The 20,865-nt window shown below is 54.6% G+C and overlaps 1 protein-coding gene across 1 annotated transcript; it reads right to left on the bottom strand.

The window, feature by feature from the left end:
• Nucleotides 1-4,235: 4,235 nt before the first annotated feature.
• Nucleotides 4,236-19,160, bottom strand: DRD4 (dopamine receptor D4). Its single transcript, XM_075712913.1, has 4 exons — nucleotides 18,861-19,160; nucleotides 6,129-6,241; nucleotides 5,184-5,731; nucleotides 4,236-4,438 (listed from the first exon to the last, which is right to left on the bottom strand). Exons 1-4 carry the CDS (start codon nucleotides 19,158-19,160, stop codon nucleotides 4,236-4,238), a joined length of 1,164 nt encoding a protein of 387 aa, XP_075569028.1.
• Nucleotides 19,161-20,865: the final 1,705 nt, after the last annotated feature.

Raw genomic sequence — 20,865 nt, 5'->3', positions numbered from 1 at the left:
TGGCGGGAGCCGGCGCAGCCACCACGCAGCTGCGGTTACACGCGCGACACGCGCGTCTTTACTCTCTGTCTTTACTCTCCGTCTTTGCTCTCTGTCGTCTCCGCAGGAGGCCGGCTGGGCCGTGGTTTGTTCAGCAGGGAAGTGCGGTCTCGTCGTGTGTTGTGCCTCGGCTGTAGCTCGTAGCGGCCACCTGGCCGAAACCAGATCTGATCAAACCCAAAGTAAGAGCGGATTAGTAGAGTGCTGTCCTGTCATGGCCATTTGGTAGCTACTAATTAAAGAAGTGGTGAGCATTAGGAAGTTATTTGCTTCGTTCACTGCAACAAAATAATTTAATTATTAATGTACTTCTTGAATAATTTAGCCTAATTAGACGTCTTTATTTATGTTTGAAGATCGGTGCCCCAGGCTGGAGGAGTCTCAGCAGACACGTGCTCCTCTCCGGTGGGTTTTTTCACCTCGGGCGTAACAGCTGTGAGGGGTTACTTGTCCAGCCTGGTTATTCACTCCCGTTTAGCGTTGGTGGGCGAGGAGGATTACTGTTTAGCTTACACTGCAAGAGGGGTCACCTCTGAATCACGGTGACCCAACCCGGCGTCATAAATGTTGTCAAAAGGAGAAAATTCTATCCAGACTTGCAGGAAAGTAATAATAGAGAAAAACATGATGGAGAATACCGAAGTCTTACACTAGCAGTTTCTGACAAGTCCATTCCTTCCTCCGTGAATCTTAAAGGTCTCGTTGCGTTACGCTCCTTGTGTTCCAAGGAGACGGGAGCTGGGTTATCGTCTCTTAGGGCATCTGCCGCACTCTCCCTTCAGACGTGACCGGCGGTAGCATTGGCCTGCAGCAGCGGCTGCTGGGACGCAGCAGCCGGGACCTGTCCGTGGCGGGCGGGTGACGTCTCCAGCGCAGGTCGGCGGCAGTTGCCGGGTGTCACTGGCTGTTTTCTGGAAGAGCTGCCGCTCCTAATGCGGAGCTCAGTGGGCAAGGCAGGCAGCGCCGCTGACATGCCCACCGAGGGCAAGGAATTGGCGTCGGCGGAGGGAAGGCAGCAGCCTGCCGGCCTCTTCTGAAGGAAGCCGTTCCCGAAGGGAACGCCAGGCACGAACTGAAGCAGGATGAGAACAGAAATTACCCTTGTGAAACTCCTGGGAAGGGAAGAACAGCCGATTCCGTAGATTCCTGTAGCAAAATGCTCACTCCTCCTGCTTCCAAGAGTAATACGTCAGTATTTGTGATCGTTTCTTCTCACACTGTTTAATTATGATTGCCTGTTTTCTAAAGCTTAAAGACAATTCGTTAATTGAAAAGATGGTCTTAATTGAGCCCACAGTAATACAGCTAATTTACAGGGTTTCTTGCCTCCATCTGTTGCCCATTAAGGTCCTGACTAAACAGAACAGCAGAGGACATCGAACATCTCACGCTGCCGCTGGGCTCCAGTGCCCGTTTGTTTTTGGCGAGCGGCCTCAGCCGCGGCCTCCAGCAGGCGCAAAGCTCTGAGCACAGCGGTGCCACGGTGGAGCTCGGTGTGCGCGCCAGATCTCCGAGCTGGCCCTTCAGCCAGATCCCTGCGCTGGTCCTTCAGCCAGATCCCCGAGCTGGTCCTTCAGCCCGGGGAAGGACAGGCAGGGAGCAGCGCCGCTGCTTCAGGCCGAGCCCCCCTTAGCGCTGGCGTCTCGGAGCAGAGGTGCGGTTCTCAGAGAAGGCTGCCAAGTTGCTCCTCAAATCAATGTGAGCGGGACAGCAGCGTCATTGCAGTAGAACGCAGCGAAGGTTGGCGCTGAAGTGGCACCTTTGCAGTGCTCCAGCTGCACTTTCAGTGGCAAACACGGCTTTCGGTTGGAAAATATTTCTGTTGCCTCACGCCTCTGGCTCACCTTGCGCTCTCCGCAGAGATCCATCCGTCCCCGTCCGGTACTGCTGGTTTGTGAAGCAGAGCTCTGTGTGGATTCAAGGACGAGCACAGCTACGTAACGAGGTGAGCCGAGACACCAGGTACTCGAGCCTGCCGGCTCTCCTGCTTGCGCGGGCGACTGGGCAGCGACTTAAACACAGAGCAAGTGCTCCGCTGGTCTTACTACATGGTTTGCGGCTGCGCCTTGGTTACTGTCTGGCTTTGGGCTTTGCTGAGTCTTTTGAGGGGGGAAAAAAATTTAGGAAAAAAATTTCCTAAATGAAAAAATTGTAGGTATGAATCAACTGTAATTAAAGCTCTCAGGAAGCTTCCCATCAGAGCCCCGGTGTCTGGGGCAGCTGTGCCCCCACACAGCGGCAAACTGCAGAACTCAAAAATTGACAATATAATCAGTGTGGGAATTTAATATGTTTATTTGTTGATAATAAATTGATCAAACAATTGTTATTCATAGTCAAAGAAAAGCTTCAGACCTCCCTGCAGTATTTTTTCCCTTTTGTTTCTAAGCAAACAAATTACCCCTTGGAAAGCAACAACCCTGTACAAAAATCATTACTCAGAGGATTGCTGTTTTGTGCAATAATCATCGTCTTCCCTCCTGAGCCGCAGAGAACAGCATCAGCTGCTCCCTCTGGCTACCCCAGTGTCACTGTGCTCAGGTTTACCAAAAGGTATAAAGGATTTTTTTCCTGCAGGCTGGAAGTGGTGCCTGGCAGGTATTGTACGGCTTGAGAAGGAATTCTGGCGCACAAGCAGTAACACCATTGTGCCTTTGGACAGGCAGATATAAAATGACCGTACGCGCTCTTACAAGGACCTTGCGGCGCTCAGCCTCGCTAGCCTTGCGTGTTCTCTGCCCCGGCAGCCTCAGCGCAACCCGCCACCACCCCCATGCAGGGGGGGAGGGAAAAAAAAAAAAAAAAATACAATTAGCAAGGCAAGAACGCTGTTCTGTGGGCTGGTAAGGAGCGAGGTGGCTGCGAGCCATCAGTTGTGCTCAGGTCTCCGTCAGCCCACGTCACTGCGTGCCAGGGGATGAGCGATACCTGTCTTGTCTGGTGCACTGGGAGCGGCCACTGCGCTGCCAGCTGTGGGATTACGGAGCCGTGCCACCCCGCAGCAGTCGCTTCGGATTTCTCCAGGTCAGGTGTTGGCATTTCTCAGCCAGGGCCTGCCCCGTGCGCATTAGGAATACTGGACAGGGCCATTTTTGGGGGGTTGGTGTTTTTCTAGGACCTTAATGTCCCCTTGTCAAACACGAGTAAAAGCAGTCTTTGGATTTAAAACTATCAAGGGTGAGGGGAAAGGAGGTTGCACAGGTAGATACACCCTCATCTGGCACGTGAACGTCTGGGAAATGAGCGTAACAGCCTTTTCCCCCAGCCTCCTGTCCACGTTGCCTCACAGCCCGGCTAATGCCACCCCGGCAGCCAGAGAGTCCCTGCGGGCCCCGAGCCCGCTGACAGCAGCACGTGGGGCCCTGCCCAGGCCAGCCGGGCTTGTGAGTAAAACGATGCAAAAAACCCCGTGTAATTTATGATCCTCATCAATCTGTGCCAGGCTAAAGCTCTGCCCAGCGCCACTTCTGAACTGAAGTGGGCCGAAGAGGGATGAATTACTGCGCCTGCCCTTTCCTGCACCCCCGGGGGCTTTGCCGGGGCGAAGGAGGCAGCCCAGCTCTGGGAGAGCCCTCACGTGTCCTAGCGTGCCTCAGCAGGGCTCGATTCTGCTCCGCGCTGACGAGCTTGCTTTGTCCTCGTGGTTTAAATCACATGGAACCGGCGGAGATGGGCCGTTGCCAGGCTGGGCTCCTTCAGTAACGCTCCTTGAGAGGGAGCTGGGAGGATTCCACCCGTGCAGGGAATCTGCCTGCGACTCCAGGCCAGAGTCGCTGCACGCCTCACAGCTCGCCTGCCTCCCTGCATCACAGCGGGGATGAGGGGCGTTTTTACTTCACTTAGCGACAGCTAAGAGAAGCCCAAGCCAGGCCAAACACCTACATCCAAAGCAAGAGCTGTTCTGAGAACCATCCCTGCTGTCTGGTGGCAGCTCTTGCCGCTTATGTCAAGCACCAAGTGTTAAAAAAGTGGCTGCGCCTGCAGTCTCCAGGGGGGAGAGTATGTGAGCTGCGCCCACTGTTACTCACCTGTAACTCCTTACTGCAAAGGGCTGGGAACCAGCGTCCTTTAGCTGCCGTCTCTCCTCCTTCCCTCCTCCCCAACAAAGACAGCAGACCTTAGGCAGAAATAGATCTTTAATGAACTATACAAAAAACCAGCCGGGTCGTTCCTTCTCCCCGCCAGATCTGGTGGGCTCAGCAGAAGAGGTGCAAGACTTTGCGGAAGAAGTTCCTGAACTCCGCGTTGAAAACGGTATAAATGATGGGGTTGAGAGCACTGTTGACGTAACCCAGCCAAGTGACAGTGCTGGTGACTTGAGTGGGAATGGTGCAGGACTTGCAGAGAGCCCTGGTAATGTGGACCACAAAAAAAGGTGTCCAGCAGAAGAGGAAAGCACCTGCCAGAAGGACATTAAAGAGAGAAAGTGATGTGAATGTTAAAAAGGGTTTAATTTAACAAACGCAGCCTGGGCCAAACAAGAATGGAGACAGCTCAGAGCACTTAGGGGAAAAAGCAGCAGATGTGCTGACAGGTAGAGCTGGGCTTACGCCCAGACAAAAAATTTAGGATGTCTTTCTTGTCCTAAACGTTGGTGAAAAGTCTAAGTCATGTATCATTTTGGATTCGCATGCGAGATAGCAGGAGTCACAGGTTTACTTTGAAGAAAAGGTTGGATTATAAGCCCCGTACATACGTTCTTTCCCAAGGGCGGTGGTTGTTGGCACTACTCAAAGGGATAGCGAGGTTGTCACCGGATAAACACCCTCTCAGGATGAGAGGTGGGTACAGCAGGTCTTAAGCCACAAGCGGGCTGTTCCGCAGGAACAAGGGGAGGGTGGGTGTTAAAACAAGTCCACTCATGACGGAGAGGGAGGAAGACCAGAGACACAGCACTGCGGAGGTGGAGCAAGCGGGAGGTGGCTTTTAGCTCACCCTCCCCTCCTCCAGCAAGGACAAAGTAAGGTTCTCAGCACGACACCTCCTGTCGCTGCCCAAGCACCCGTGCCTGGGCAGCGTGGCTCCTGGAAGGGGAGTCCACAAAGCCTGTGTTCACTTCGCCCCGTTCAAACACGTCCCGCCAGACCGAGCCCCGCTGTGGGACAAGGCAGCACGTTCCCCGCCCTTCCCCGACCGCTACTCACCGACGACGACAGGCAGCACCCGCATGGCCTTCCGCTCCCGGCCGTTGATCTTGGCCCGCTTCCGACTGTGTCCGGGGTGTGGGTACTTGAGGTGTGGGTAGGAGACAGTCTGGATCCCATTGTCCGTCACACAGTCCCCAGGGTGGGCAGAGCGGGCGTAAGGGCTGCACTCCTCTGCCTCCAGTCCCGGCTGCTCTCGCTCAATAAAGGTTGAGGGGTGATAGAGCTTCCTGTCGGCCCCGTAGATGCCGCCCCGTAGCTTGGCTTTCCTGGCCTCTTCCCAGCGCTTGAGCCCTTGGAACATGGCGCAGTAGAGCACCAGCATGACGGGGCAAGGGATGAAGAAGGAGCAGATGGAGGAGTACACGATGTAGTTGTCATCCTCCAGCTGACACAAGCTGGGGTCCCGGTTTGGGACGTTGTTGAGACCAAATATGACTGGGGATGCTACAGCAAAGGCGAATATCCAGGTGGTGGAGATAAGGATCAACTGCCGCAGGTCGATTTGTCGCCGGTTGTAGTTCAGGGGGATTGAAACAGCGATAAACCTGCCGATACAGGTCCCGGGTGAGTCAGTCCTAGTACGGTGGTGTCACCACGGGTAACGTAAGCGAGTGGTCCCAAAGCTGCCTCCACTGTCCTGCCCCCCATGAATGTATTTAGGTAGCCAAGGCCCAGGCTGCAGACAGTCCCCCCCTCAGAAGCGCACCCAAAGGGACAGTTCTGGCCTGGTCACGCAGCGGTGCCTTCAGCTTGGCCACCGCGAGGGTACTGATGGGACGCATGGCTGGGGATGGGGGAGCACGGTAGGGCAGAGCAGCCTCCTTCAGGGAGAACGGGAGCCGGCCTCCCTGCGCGGGACCCTTGCGAGGATGCGTGTGGAAGCAGCTGGATGCCAGGACACAGTGCTCCCTCCCCTGGTGCGAGGAAGAGGAAGGCACTTACCGATCCACGCTGATAGCACAGAGGTTGAAGATGGAGGCCGTGCACAGCATCACGTCCATGGTCATCAGGGCATCGCACAGCACCGTGCTGAGGGACCACACGCCTCCCTGGAACTGAAAAGATCCCTGGGGTCAGCAGGTGCCATGTCCCACTGCCTTTAAAATGCCACCAAACAACTCCGTGCCTGGGCACCTCAGCCACTCACGTTTTCCTCCAACCAAGCAGCCTGAAGTCGAGCAGTCCTGCCCGTGGCACGATAACTCCCCTTCCAGGGAAGCAGCGGCACACGGGAATCAGCTCCACGCAAGAGCTCACAGCTTGCTTAGGGCTTCGTGGTTCCGGCCTGGCTGGAGAACTGAGCCTGCAGACCATCAGCGTTGCCAAGCAAGTCGTGCTGGGCAGAGTAACGGACGCGGGGCAGCCCGCTGCCTTGGGTTAGCGCAAAGTGACCGCCAGCAGGCTCAAAACCCCCAAACTCATCAAACTCACCAACCCATAATCTCCCCCGTACCCAAATCTCCCCCATAACGCAGGGCTAAGCATTCGCTGCGCAGCATCGCTAGCTGCCGGTCGCTGAGGAAGCAGGGAGAGGCTCTTCAAGAAGTGACAGAGTGCAAAGCTCCTCTTACATTTTTCATGTCCAATCTGCTCCAACGTCCTGCCTGCAGACGATGTGAGTAGTTTCTGTGTGTTACACAACTGTTCCGTTCTGTCACCCTAAGCACAAGACCAGCCTCTTGAGACTACGTTCAAGCTAGTCAGGTGTAATCTCCTGTTCACTCTCCCTACAATCGCAGGCACCCAGGACAAAGCAGAAGTGCTGCCAGCGAGAGGACGCGACCAGACGCATGTCATTGGGCTGTATTACTTGGAAGCGTTGACTCTGTTATGCAAAAGATATCAGTTAAAAAGCTACGCTACCACATCCCAGATAATCCTCAGAAAAAAAAAACCACCACCACAACCAACAAAGCCCGAAAATGCCCACAGGTTTGTGGTTTATCAGTACCAGCTTGTGGAACAGGAACGTTTGCTCAGCAGTGTGCTGTGAACCCAGCTGCTGGAAAATGGAAATGGAAGGAAGAGCTCAAGGAGCACAGAAATAAGTCAGGATCCATTACATCCTTCCTCAGCATGTGGCAACAAACACTTGTCCAGACCCTCCTGCATCCAAAGCTACCACGCTGAATGGCAGCTTCCTTTCCTCACATCAGGACAACTGCCTCTAGGATGAGACCATAAACGGAATTGTTATAAAAAGCAAGGGTGCCTTTTTGGTTTTCCCTGACAGTAAAAGAGGGGCTCAAAACCCTGCTCAGCTCAAGTCGAACCCCTCCATCCCAGTTTAGCAGTTGAGAGGAAGAAAGGCTCCCTCGTTGCCCCGTATCAACCCCACAGAAAGCTCCGTCATCCCACACCACTGCCTGTGCTCTGCAAGCACCGAGTCTAAATTAAATTCTTGTAAAACCCACTCAGTTCCAGGCACAACAAACCAAGCCTCTTGTCGCGGCTGTCACGACGTCTTGGCCCTGCGTGCTGTTTCTGTAAGGAGCAGGGCACAAAGCGGTAGTGCTGGCTGGGATGGGAGAGGTTATCTGGCAAGAAGTAAGATGAGCTCAGCAAGAAATGCATGAGCTCTCCTGAGGGGCAGGTCTGAGCTGTCGGAGAGTCTTTTTTTTTGGAAATGGAGCGTGCATTTCACTTGCCAGGCAAAGAATCCTCCTCCCTGGAGGTTCAGACAAATCATACTTTGAGATGGTGCTGTTCCTCCTGAGCATCGCGCTGTTTCATCCTCACTAGGGCTGAAACAGGAGCTAAAAGTACTTTCGGATCTAAAGCTGCCCTCGTGTCGTGACTGGCACGTCCGCTCGCGGAGCACCTGAGGGCAGTGGCCAGGTTCGCAAGAGGGTACTTACACCGTCACTACAGGCACCGTGAGACTTTCTGCTTTTCAGCTGGGTCATTTCTCAGCCAGCAGCACAGACTCTTTGCACAGCCTGTGGCTGAGGACAGAAAGAAGGACAGCAATGGCTTAGGCTAGCACAACCACCAAAAACTATTTGCAGAAGTTTGTTCCAACCGAGCGCTGGTCTTGCCCAGTTGTAAAACCAGCCCGTTGCTTTACCACTAAAGCATGTTTTAGGCCGATGCATAAAAAGCATCAGCTCAAGCCCATTCCTGCTCCGTGCCAACGTGGCGTTATTCCCACGAGCTTGTTCAGCGCAGGCAGAGACCTGTCGGCGCGCTCCCACCCGCGCAGGCAAGCCAGGAGGGCTCAATGGGCTGTTCCTACGATGGCAGCAGAGAATTTTTCCTCCCAGTTTGTGACTGCCAAGCAAACCCCGCCATCCTTTGGGTCCCTCTGCAGAGAGAGGTTAGGTTAAGAACCCAAAGCGTGTATTCAACGTGCCGTACAAACAGGTATGGTTTTAGCTTGAAAACGAAGCGTTCCGTAGCAACGGCCGCTTGTCATGTCCGACTCAAACACAGGTCTTTTCCCAGCGGCTTGCAGATCTGTTCTCTACCACACTAATGCTTAGCCACTCGGCTGTTTTATAGCTATTATATACACATGCACACATACACATAGCTATTTTTCTTTAGCTCATGCTCCTTCACAGTCACTGAAGCTTGTGCTCACCCTCTGAACAGGCCTAGTGCAGAATTTAAGGAGCTGAGCCGTTGCAGAAAGCCCCACCGGCTCCGGGGAGCGCCTCTGCCTGGGGCCCGAGCCCCCGGTCCCGGGCGCGGTGCCCTGGGCTGTCCCCTCCCTCAGCCCACGCCCCGGCACGGCTGTTCGGGGCTGGGCCACCACGCCGGTGTGCCCCGCTGCTGCCAGGGAGGGTCAGAGCACGTCCGGGGGGTCGGCCCCTTTGCAAAGTCCCATATATACCCAATAAACACAGCTGTGTATGTGCTTCATGTCTCACATAGGATACACACATGTAGAAAAGCATATATAGTATACATATATTATAATAAGCTATATATTATATATTGCTGTAATATAAGATATGTAACATAGCAAACATTTACACATATTGTGCATATGCAGGGGCTTTGAAATGTTTTTCTATTACATATATTATATCTCAATGCAATAGGTAACATTTTATATGTTATATGTAATTTGTCCATATATTTCAATATAATGTATGATATATATGTAATATATGTATATTTATAAATTTGATTTAAAGGTATTACATTTATTATTAAAAATTAGATTGTATCCAAGTAAATATAAATATAAAATGCCCCCGGGACTTTGCAAAAATATCACACACTATATATACTCTCTATATACCCTTACTATTATAAAAATATATACTATATGTAATAAATATTACTATAATGTATATATCACTACATGTAATATATCCAATTTACTATATATTTTTATCTTTATATAATGTGCTACATGTATATATTTATATATATTAAAATAATTTTTAAGTCCCAGGGAATTTCTTCTATTTTACAGCCATATATTTTTAGCCATATCATTTATCAACGTATTAATAATATGTATTATACAGTGTGTTAATATATAACAATATAATATAGAACATATAAATAATGTCTATATTACATATCCTGTATTATGGTAACATGTAGTAAAACACCTAACCCATGCACAACACATTATTATACACGATGTATGGCTATTTACGGAAGAGCTATTATACACGTATATACGAGCCGGCTCCCAAGCCGAGCGGAGCAGCTCCGTGCAGCCGGGCCCCCCAGCCTGCCGGCGGAGCCGCGGGGGCTGCGCTCAGCCCCGGGCCGACAGACTGCGGCCAAGCGGAGGAGCAGGACCCCACCAGCGCGCTCCTGGGTTAGCGCCGTGACGAGCACTGGGGTGCCAGGCAAATACGACCCACCTGGGGCGGCGGTCGCCAAGAAATGAGAGCAGGGAGCCAGCGAAGGCAACGCAGCATGGCAGGAGAGCGAGCGAGGTGCCTGGACCCGGCGTGGGGACAGGGCAGGAGGTGCCAAGGCTGGGGAGACGCGTTCAAGCCACGTGCCAGTGCAAAGTGCAGAGCGACGGGATGAAGCCAAGAAGAGAAATAATTCGACCGTCGCTGTGTTTGGTTCTAAAACAGGAGAAGTAGGGACAAGGGCTTCCGTTTAGTCCAAGCAAGCCACCCGGAGCAGGTGTCCCCTCCCAGCACTTACACGCGGTAACACGACGGAGGCTGCAGCCCAAACTGGAGGCACGTCCTCCCAGGAGCCGCTTGCGCTGCGGGAGCGGTGCAGCCATGCCCGCCCAGCCCTGAGCGGCACCGCTCCCCAGGGCACGCAGCCAGGGCATTTCGGGGTACGCCTGCCATTTCCACTCCTGCCCCACAGCCACTCTCGGCTCTCTCCAGAGCAAACCCACGGTAACAGCCAGTGCTCATACAGGCTAATTCTGCTGGCCTTGTGCACGGCTCGGGAAGTGGCTATAGATTTGTTCAGGCATCGATGCTAAAGGATAGATTCTGGTTTTATTCATCCCAGCACATAAAACAGGGCCATGCAGGTAACACTCTCCACGTAACGCTGGGCAGGGGTAGAAACCCCTGCCCCGCCAGGAACAGGGGGCAGGCAGCTCTGCAAGGATTAACGTCACGCAGTAACGATGTCGTGCGCAGGATTACGATTAGTGGAGCTGTAACTGTTTGGCTATTTTTATATAGCCATCTCCTTGAGAGGGAGCTCGAACCTCGAGGGGAGGGCTGGATTCAGCCCTGAATGCTTCATTCAGCCTTTTCTCTAGGACAGAGCAGCCACCCCAAACTGAATTTGGGAGCTGAATCAGAAAAAGCAACCCTCAAGTTTTACCCACGCTCACTGGGATCCTGACCAGTTCAGATTATGAGAAAGAAAATTTGGTTCTGGGCCACAGTTTTCAAAACCTGTTTGTGATTTTGGGGAACTAACTGATTTTGAAAAGGGCAAGAGCTCTCAGGCTGCAGCACCTTCAGAGGACACAGCTTTTGCCGTGAGATTCAAGTTGGGCATTCAGAAAATGCTGCAAACCCTTCCCTTTCCCCACCAGACTCTGACTTGGGGAACGTGCTGGGAAAGGAGTTCCCATTATAGCATGTTTGTTGCCTGCCCACCTTAGCGGAACGTGCCAAGAACCCCTCTGATGGGTGAGTGACTTTGGATTAGAGGCATGGCTGGCTTTGCTGGGTCATGTGATTAAGTGGTACCTAATTACAGGAGGTTGCAGATTAGCCCATCGAGGTACACAGTGTAAAGCTTTAGGGATCATGAACAGCTCAAGCCGCCTTTAAGAAGTGCTCCAGAGCAACTCCATTTGCATTGGCTTTTTTGCATTCTCTGCTTTTTCAGCGTCAGGCCCCTTGTTTTTCTCCAGTGATGCACAATCGGCAGTGCTGCTGCGGAGAAGACACAGCTAGTTGCACAGCAAAACACGCACTCTACGGACAAGCCACCTCCCTTAACGAAATAAAACAAAGCTGCAAATATAACCCCACAAGCCAGCCTGCATGCTATAACTTTTCTAAGGCTGAGGACATGCTCTGCACAGCTCTGGCAAGAAGACAGTCTGAGCCTTAAATAGGTGAGGTTAGGCGTATGAACCACCATACTCGAAACCTCCAGGCATCACTTCTTGGAAGAAGATGGAAAACTATACGGGCAGGGAGGGTCACGCTCTGCCCTTAGCTCAGCACTTCGCAGCAGACAAGGAGGGTTTATGGGAAGGAGATAATAATTGCCTCCCCGGACGCAAGCCAAAGCCCTTCCAAAGCGGTATTCCAGGTGCAGACTGGCTGCTTGTTTAGCAGACCAAGGTTGGCAATGCCAGTAAATTCACAGGCAGCCACTGTGGGCTCTGACAAGATACCAATATCTCACTGCAAACGGCACTTAGGTTCTGGATCAACCACTATGCGCAGAGGAGGAACAAATCCAGCTGCTGCTTACAAAGAATACAAACGGGTTATGGAAAAGATTTTCTAGGATGGTGGATGGCGGGAGACAGACTTGACTTCTCAAACACCCTTGCAGCTGCCTTGCTAGCTCAGGTCATTTTCATGTTCCTATTCCTAAGCACAGCCGATTTGTAAGAAAAAAATCTGCCTTCTGGCAAACAAGGCTGATGCCAGAAGAGCTCTTACACTGCTGGTGCTCCTGAGGGCATGAGCCAGGACAGGGCCAAAGGTTTTAGTCTTATTTCCTATGGTGACAGCTCTTGCCTCAGTCCTGCCACGTGCTTCTGCACGGCACCACGTGTGGCACCTTCATATCTGCCTCTCTAGCCAGCCCTGCGAACAGGCTCACTAAGAAGCAGAGCGCACAAAGTGATCCTTCGGTCTTTGGTGGTGATGGCATCTGAAATAAGATACCCAGGCAGCAGCAGCCTGCAACTGAATTGGAGATGCCCAGCTGAATTTCCGAACAAGCACCTGCCTGCCCTCAGCGAGGCCACGGCTCAAGTGCAGAGCATGGAGAGACTGAAAGTGCAAATCGTAAGAGCCCAGGCCTGCCGAGAAGGCTATGACACCAATCAGAAGAGTAATATAATCCTTGCAAGTGGGCAAAGTCCAGCATCAGGGTCAAAGAATTGTCCAAATGCCCACAAGAAGCTGACTCCGGGCTTTTTTTTTTTTTTATGAGCCCTGATGACTGCTACATTCTCCAGAAGACACAACGCAACCTGCAAGGGGAGAGGAAGGAGAGGGAGTGGAACACAAGACAAAGGTGGCCTCGTGTCTGCTCTAACGTCCTTTCTTGACTTAAATCATTGAGGTCAAGGTTTTTCAGAAATGACAAGCAAGTCTGGTAGTCCACCTGAAACATTACAAAGGCCCAAAATTCAAAGACACCTGCCCTCCATTATTGGTCACTGAAAATAAAATCCTTAGCAGTGGTTTATGATTGCTGGCCTGTATCACCTCTCCAGTGTTTTGTGCAGAAACTGTGTGGCTCACATCAGTCAGGCCTAGAAGAACATCTACTTCCACTAAAGCTGTAAGATTCCAGGAAAGACTAATCTCGAATACTTTTGCAAAAAGGATGATATGCGTTCACAGAGAGCCACAGAAAACGCAGAGGGTGGAGGGCTGGTCCCTCATCACAAGAGTTGCATCACAGGCACACGTCCTGCTGCAAAAAAAGAGATCTTTCTATACCAGCAGCACACTGACACCCTCAAAGTTTTATGCAGAGCAGCATCACCCTCACCAAGAAAACAACTCGTGTAGTTAGTGCTGGCTGCTCTATCGCTCTGAGGATGTGCGAGGCAGAGTGCCTGCTTGGAAAGACTCATCTTCCCTGACCTGTAGAAGGGGACAGGTAAACACACAGATCTGCTAAAACCATTTCCTCTTTTTCGTAATCAATTACACAGATCTTAGTGGCAAAGATGTTTAGGTAACGGCGCCTTACACGGCGCTGCCAGCAGCTCCCTGGATCAGACCCCTTTCACAGCTCAGGCGCGGATTAAGGAGAGAGCTGATCAAAGGAACACTTGCAGAGGGAGGCAGGTAGGAGGTCTGCTCTACAGCAGGGTACAAGAGTGGAAGTTGCTCAGCCTGCTGCCTGCCCTAATTGCTGGGAATGCCGCCAGTTAATGAGGACTATATAAACTGCTGCTCTGGCTCCTGCCACTGTCACAGAGTCTTCGGGCAGAGGAAGCAGTGACACACAAAGACAAGCCTTTGTAGCCATGCGGCTCCCTCCTGGCAGATTTATAGTGGGCAAAGCCACTCAGAGCCTGATGATATTCTGCAGTACCTCCACTGCACCTTGTAGCTCTGCTTTCTCATGTGTCCTCACTGCCTCGGGGAGCAGTAACCCCCATTTTCAGTGCTACCAATGCTCCAGGCAGACTCTGGTATCTTCTCCTGGCCTCTCTTCACACAGAAGCAGGGCTTTGCCCCTGGGGAATTATTGTGGACCCCTGCGGGTGCCCCAGGCCACCTCCTTCCCCCTTGCTTCCCATCATCCTTGCCTTCCTGGCACTGGATTGCTAGGAGAGCTCTTCACACTCTCATCAGAAAGACAAGGCCGCTGCAGAAGAGCAGTCTACCTTCCCCGTGGATTTTTACCTCTCCCTGTCATGCTGCTAAGAGCTGAGATTCCCGAGCAAGTTGGAAGATAAGTGCCTTCTGCATATCAGGGCAGCCTGCTGTGTGGTAATTAACAACTGGCAAACACTAGAACATGTCTTTGTTCCGTATTTGAACAAGTTCAGTAGAAAGCACTGGGCACATCTGCATCACCACGCTATGATCTGGCATACGATTGCCTGTGTACATACTGATACCTGCACATTGGCTCAGTCACCCCTGTGTAGTAGATAAGACGACAAACGGCAAGCAGCACTAATCCACCTCCATCCAAACCAGCACTCCAAACAGAATGAGGAATGATCAGGGTACAGAAGTTCCTCTGGTTTTCTTTGAAGATGGGGTATTTCTGCAAAAGAGAAACTGGCTGTAAACACTGCCCTATCAGGAATTCACTTCACACAGTCTCAGGAGCTGTGCGGTTCGGAAGCGGATGCTCTAAGCCAGTGGAAAGCTGATGTTTCTTCCCTTATCCATGGGGTGCTGCTTGGTTACATCACGTCGTGGAGGATCAGAACTGGCAAATGACAGCAACATTTGGATTTATGGAAGGCCAGCTTCACCACATCAGTTTTAACACTCTTTCTCATTAAGGCCCCAAGCGTTAACTTGAGCTGCTAAGGTAGGTCAATTTGACAGGACAAATTAATGAGTAAAGAAATACAGCCTGAAGAGCTCCCAACAACGCACAGTGAACACTAGAGAGAGATTTATGACATGGCAGGACTCGGGGGAAAATGTACGTCTCATGCAGGGAAGGCTGGTCTGTGGGGAGAAGCAGTCTACAGGCTTTCCTGCACGCCTGGAGAGAGCCACACGGCTCCACTTCACTGGGAGATACTGATTTCCTACACCACTGGCCTATTTCCAAAGAAAGTTCTCTCAGCCAAGGACTGTCCATTTTTATATGCGTTGAGGGAGCCTAGTGCAACAGGACCACAACTGGCCAGGGGTAACAGACACCACCTCCTGCTCACCATCAGAAAGCCATCGCACCACCCTGGTGCTTCTCCCATAAGCTTCACGTGCGAGGCCAGGACTGGAGGAGGTTTGCGTTAGATGGCCCTGTTTCCCTGCCCTTCTGCCAAGCTCCGGTTCCAGTCAAGACTGCAGTGATTGTGAAACGGTACAGAAAAAAAACCCCAGTTGTGACCGCACCAATTTCCCCCCTTGTCTAGCACCTGCTTTCAGCAATCCTCCAACCCTGGAGATACAAACAAGGGACATCCAGAGAGAACTAACACACAATTTGCCTTCCTACAGCCAAGACCTCTGAATCCTTACCATGGACTAAGAGTTTCGCTGTGACAAAAAGTTATGCTGGCTCTTTCAGTACAAAAGGAGAGTATGTGTCAACAAATGCCGCTAATGCATCGGAATAAGCTTTCTTAACAACTAGAAATAACAGTCAAGATCAAGGCCTCTCCCACTGTGCTCAGGCTTCTGTGAACAGCAGCAAAGGATAATCCACATCTCACAGGAAAGAATCCCGCCCCCACTGAAGCTTGTGGAAGATCTGTTGTTTTGTGGGGATGTCAGATGTCACCTCAAAAGTTAAATCCCTCCAGCTGCCTTCTAAAGACCTGACTGGGAGAGATGTTTCCAAAAACCTAACGCAAGAAGCCTTCTCACAGGAAAAAAGCACAAGATGACCAAGCCTCTCCTGCTGGATTAAGGAAGTGGTCAGAGTTTATTGTTCCGTTCCTGCTAAACAAGGAGCAAAAACCCACCCTCTCAGCTGGTTTTCAAGTCTTCCAATAAGCCCTCAAAGTCCACCTTTACTCTGCCAGGAGCTGTACTAAAGTTAAAAAAAACAAGCAAACAAAAAAAACCCCACACCAAGAATAAAGGTTGAACTGAACATTCAGGACTGTCCATGCCACATTTTCAGTGGCTAAATGCAATGGCACAGAATGCAAGTTGAAATCAAGCTAGTTTAAAACAGCAGCAAACACTGTACTCTGCACTGCCCATCCAAGCGTCTGATTCTGATCTACAGTTTTAACTTTTGCCTCCAAGGAGAGGAAAAAAAAAAAAACCCAACACAAAAATGCTGTCCCCTGGCACTGACTCAGTGGCTACTCTTACTTTTCCTTAGCATATTGCAGAACAAAATGAGCTGCAAATCCTGCACCAAATGTAGGAGGAGATCATTAAAAATGAACAGGGGGACTATGGGCTCTGAGCCCACAGAGAAACCTCCAGGCACGGAATGGGGTACTGCTCCAACACAGACAACAGCCGAAGCTGCCCTACATGTCAAATGCCTGCTTGAGGAGGCTGTGACTGTTGCACAGAGCGGCCTTTCTCCCCACACCTGTACAGTACCTTCCACAGCCACCCTGTGCATGACCGCTGAGTGGGAGGAGTGCAGATCCCGGTGCGTGCTCCTTTACAGGGTCTCTTCCACCTCTGAACGCCTGCCTTGTTGCAGGAGCTGCAGAAGTTGGAGGGAAAGACAATTCTGTCACATGCCACCTTCATTCCCTGTTGTTTAATATCCCGGGTGCAGAGACACGGAAGAATTACACCACGTAACTGATGTTTATGAACAGCTATGGAAGTGAACACACAAAGTATCATCATAGCTAAGGCATGGGCTGGACAGCCCAGGTTTTTAAAGCTCATACGGGGCTGAACACCCACTGGCTGAGCATCCAGGATTTGTGGGATGTCTGTGGTACCCAAGGAAAGCCCCACGATGCTCATGCCCAGTTGGAAGCATTTTCAGAGGTATCTCAGACTATGTTAACTAGCATTTTACATACGCCAGCAAACTCCAGTCTGCAGCCTAGAGGAAACCACGCTGGTGTGTGCATGTCTGCCCACGGAATTGGGAACTGGAGGCATTGAGAGACAACAGAAAGAGCAAGGAAAAAAAAGGGAATTCCAATTAGCAAGAAGTAGCTGAGAGGAATCATGAAGGCAGAAGCTTTCTAACCACCAAAACTGAGCTAATGAGGGGAAAGCAAACCCACCAAAACCAAACACCACAGGGTGGCTCCCGTCAGTGCGGTGGAAAGAGAGAGAAGAATCTAATGCTCCTGTTCTTCACTGGTTCTTCTTATGGGTCCCCAGCTGAACCTGTCCTTCCAGAATACCTCTGTCTCCAGAGAGGTCACAATGTCCTGCGAAATCCTAGGACCAGGTAGAGAGGCTAAAAGCATCCTAAGCTCTAATCCGCAGCCTGCCTTGCTTAAGAAAGTACAGGCCCATCCCAGCCAGGCGCTGAGCGGCAGCCCTGGCATGGGAGGAGGGTTGATGCGAAGGCCTGAACGCTGCCGGCATACTCTCGTGTTAGCCTTCAGGTATGGGAGCACCGCTCGGTCTCACTCACGGGGACAGCCCCTTTCAGCCCCTGAGGAGGCACTGAAGCCACCACCGTACAAATCATGTGGCTATCAGAAAACGCGGGGTTTGTCTGATGCAACCCCCGCCCAGTTCCCAGACTGCAGCTTGCTGGGGCTGCTCACCATGCGCAAGGTTGCATCCTGGCTCCCCCCACACCTGGGAAGAAGAGGGCTCCTCTTTCTTCCACACCACCAGCTACCGCGAGGGCAGGTGCAGAACAACTGCTCTTTTGGCCTGTGGGTGCTTTCATCCACTTGAGCACCGGCGGCTGGTGCTAACGGGCAGGCTCTAGCGAGCCTCCTCACTCCAGTCCAACAAATCCCCCCGCAATCTCAAGGCATTACCAATCCCCTGGCAGTAAACACTTATCTCCCTTTTACAGAGAGGCAGAGAGAGATACAAAACCACTCAACCTCAGGAGCTCCTGGTTTTCTTTCCCGCAGCTGTCACAGTCTCAGGGGCGAGCAGGTTTGGAGGTGAACAGGAAGCCTGACCCAAAGTGGCTCTCCAGGACCACCACAGCACGCAGGGTCAGGCCGGTGCCAAGCAGAGCTGGCCTGCCAGGAGGAGCCCTGAAGCAAGGCGACCAAAGCCACCTCCATGGAGGGAGACCAAATCCTGTCTAGCTCCCTAAAAAGGCAGCTTCCCCTACTCAACTCGACAAGGAAACCTGTTTCCTGGCTAAAGATCTCCCTCATCAACCAAAACCTGCTCACCTTATGCCAGACAGAGCACAGAGCAGGAGCTCTCTATCCCTTCCAAAGCATTCGCTGATGGCAACCTGGGGAGTGTGCAGCAAGGGCCCCCCCGAGCTGCTGACCTGGCCCGGGGCAGACCCCCCGGGGCATCTGCACTCGGGGCATTTGGGGCATCTGCACTCGGGGCATTTGCAGCTCGGCAATCGCCCGGGAGGGCGACGGCAGGAGCCCACGAACTTGCCCTAAACCGGCCGCCGCTATCATCGCTCGTGGTCCTGCCGCGGTTTTGCGCTGCAGACGGCAGCGATGCCGTGGGAGACTAAGAGGGAGAAGCCGCCGTGGTCTGAAAGCGGCACAAGCATCCCTGCAGCGGAGCGGGGGGCCGGGGCAGGAGGGCAGGGGCTGCCCCGAGGGGTCCTCCCGAACCGGAGGGAGGGCAGCAGGGAGCAAACGCGGAGAGGGGCTTTAACCCTCGAGACTTGCTCTCTTGCCGATCCCACCCTGCAACGCCCTGCAACTCTCGGGACCCCCGAGCCCGAAAGCCACAACCCGCAGTGCCAGCGGTGCCCCCGCAGCCCCCCGGGCAGCCTCACCTCGGAGTAGACGTAGAGGGGCAGGACGAGGAGGGCGAGCAGCAGGTCGGCGACGGCGAGGCTGACGATGAAGTAGTTGGTGGTGGTCTTCAGCGCCCGCTCCGTGCAGACGCTCAGGCACACCAGCCCGTTGCCGCCGACGATGAGGAGGATGAGGACGATGCCCAGCACCAGGGCGGCGATGTTGTGGCCGCCGGCGGGCGGCGGCAGCGCGGTCCCGTTGCCGCACGGCGCGGTCCCGTTGTTGCAGGGCGCGGTCCCGTCGTTGCAGGGCGCGGCCCCGGCGCTGCCGTTCCCCATGGCGCCGCGGCCCTGCCCCGGCGGCCCGGTGCATGGGAGCTCCCCCGCCGCCGGCCGTGCTCAGCGCCGCGGGCAGGCTCCGGCGGGCCGGCCGGCCCCGAACTTTCGGCGGAGCGGGGAGGAGGAGGAGGAGCCGCCCGGGAGGCAGCCCCGCCCGCCGCTGCTCCGGCCCCCGCGGCTCCGAGCGGCTCCCGGGGCGGGGGCGGCGGCGGGGGCGGGGGAAGGGGCAGGGGCAGGGGCAGGGGAAGGGGCAGGGGCGGGGGAAGGGGCAGGGGCAGGGGCAGGGGAAGGGGCAGGGGCGGGGGAAGGGGCAGGGCAGGGGCAGGAGAAGGGGCAGGGCAGGGGCAGGGGCAGGGGAAGGGGCAGGGGCAGGGGAAGGGGAGGGGCAGGGGAAGGGGCAGGGGCAGGGCAGGGGAAGGGGCAGGGGCAGGGGCAGGGGCGGGGTCAGGGGAAGGGGCAGGGGAAGGGGAAGGGGCAGGGGCAGGGGAAGGGGCAGGGCAGGGGCAGGGGAAGGGGCAGGGCAGGGGCAGGGCCGGGGGCAGGGGCAGGGGAAGGGGCAGGGGCGGGGGAAGGGGCAGGGCAGGGGCAGGGGCAGGGGCAGGGGCAGGGGAAGGGGCGGGGCCGGGGGCAGGGGCGGGGGCAGGGGCAGGGGCAGGGGCAGGGGCAGGGGCAGGGGAAGGGCCGGGGCCGGGGCCGGGGGCAGGGGCAGGGGAAGGGGCAGGGCAGGGGCAGGGGCAGGGCAGGGGCAGGGGCGGGGGAAGGGGCAGGGGCAGGGGCAGGGGAAGGGGCAGGGCAGGGGCAGGGGCGGGGGAAGGGGCAGGGGCAGGGGCAGGGGCAGGGGCAGGGCAGGGGCGGGGGAAGGGGCAGGGGCAGGGGCAGGGGAAGGGGCAGGGGCAGGGGCAGGGGCGGGGGAAGGGGCAGGGGCAGGGGCAGGGGAAGGGGCGGGGGCAGGGGCAGGGGCAGGGGCGGGGGAAGGGGCAGGGGCAGGGGCAGGGGAAGGGGCAGGGGCAGGGGCAGGGGCAGGGGCGGGGGAAGGGGCAGGGGAAGGGGCAGGGCAGGGGCAGGGGCAGGGGAAGGGGCAGGGCAGGGGCAGGGGCAGGGGCAGGGGCAGGGCCGGGGGCGGGGGCAGGGGCAGGGGCAGGGGCAGGGGAAGGGCCGGGGGCAGGGGCAGGGGCAGGGGAAAGGGCAGGGGCAGGCTCCCGGGGCCCCGTTCCCGCTCCCCCGCCGAGCCCCGGGGGAGCTGCCGCCGCGGGGGACCCCCGCCCGCCGGCCCGGAGGAGCCCCCCTCGGGGGATGCTCTCGGTGGGACCGAGCCGAGCTCTTCCCGTGGCCGAGGCGAGCGCTGTCAGAGCGGGGCTGTCCTGAAAAAAAGCCGGGGATTAACGCCGTGCCCTTCGCCGCCTAACTCGGCCCAGCCCCCATGCCCGCGGAGGAGCCTCCTTCTCCCCGGCTCAGGCTTCGCGTTGCCTCTCGAGCAGGAGGGAAAGAAAGAACAACTCCGCCCTGACACAGCTAAAATGTCTTCTTTGCTTAGCCAGCCTCCTCCAGGTACAGCAGCAAGCGGTGGGTATCCCGCATTCGGCGCTTCCCGCCCCAGAGCAGCCGGCGAGTGCTGTGCGAGCGGTAGAGAACAGCACAACCTTTCCTTCAAAGCTAAAAATGTCGCTAAAACCAAAAGACTTTGCAGTGGCATGGTTTAGGGTTG

This window comes from Pelecanus crispus, chromosome 6 (genome assembly GCF_030463565.1).
Source record: "Pelecanus crispus isolate bPelCri1 chromosome 6, bPelCri1.pri, whole genome shotgun sequence".
NCBI classification, from domain to species: domain Eukaryota; kingdom Metazoa; phylum Chordata; class Aves; order Pelecaniformes; family Pelecanidae; genus Pelecanus; species Pelecanus crispus.
The sequence above is the reverse complement of the archived record's forward strand: the minus strand, read 5'-3'. Positions and strand labels throughout refer to the sequence as shown.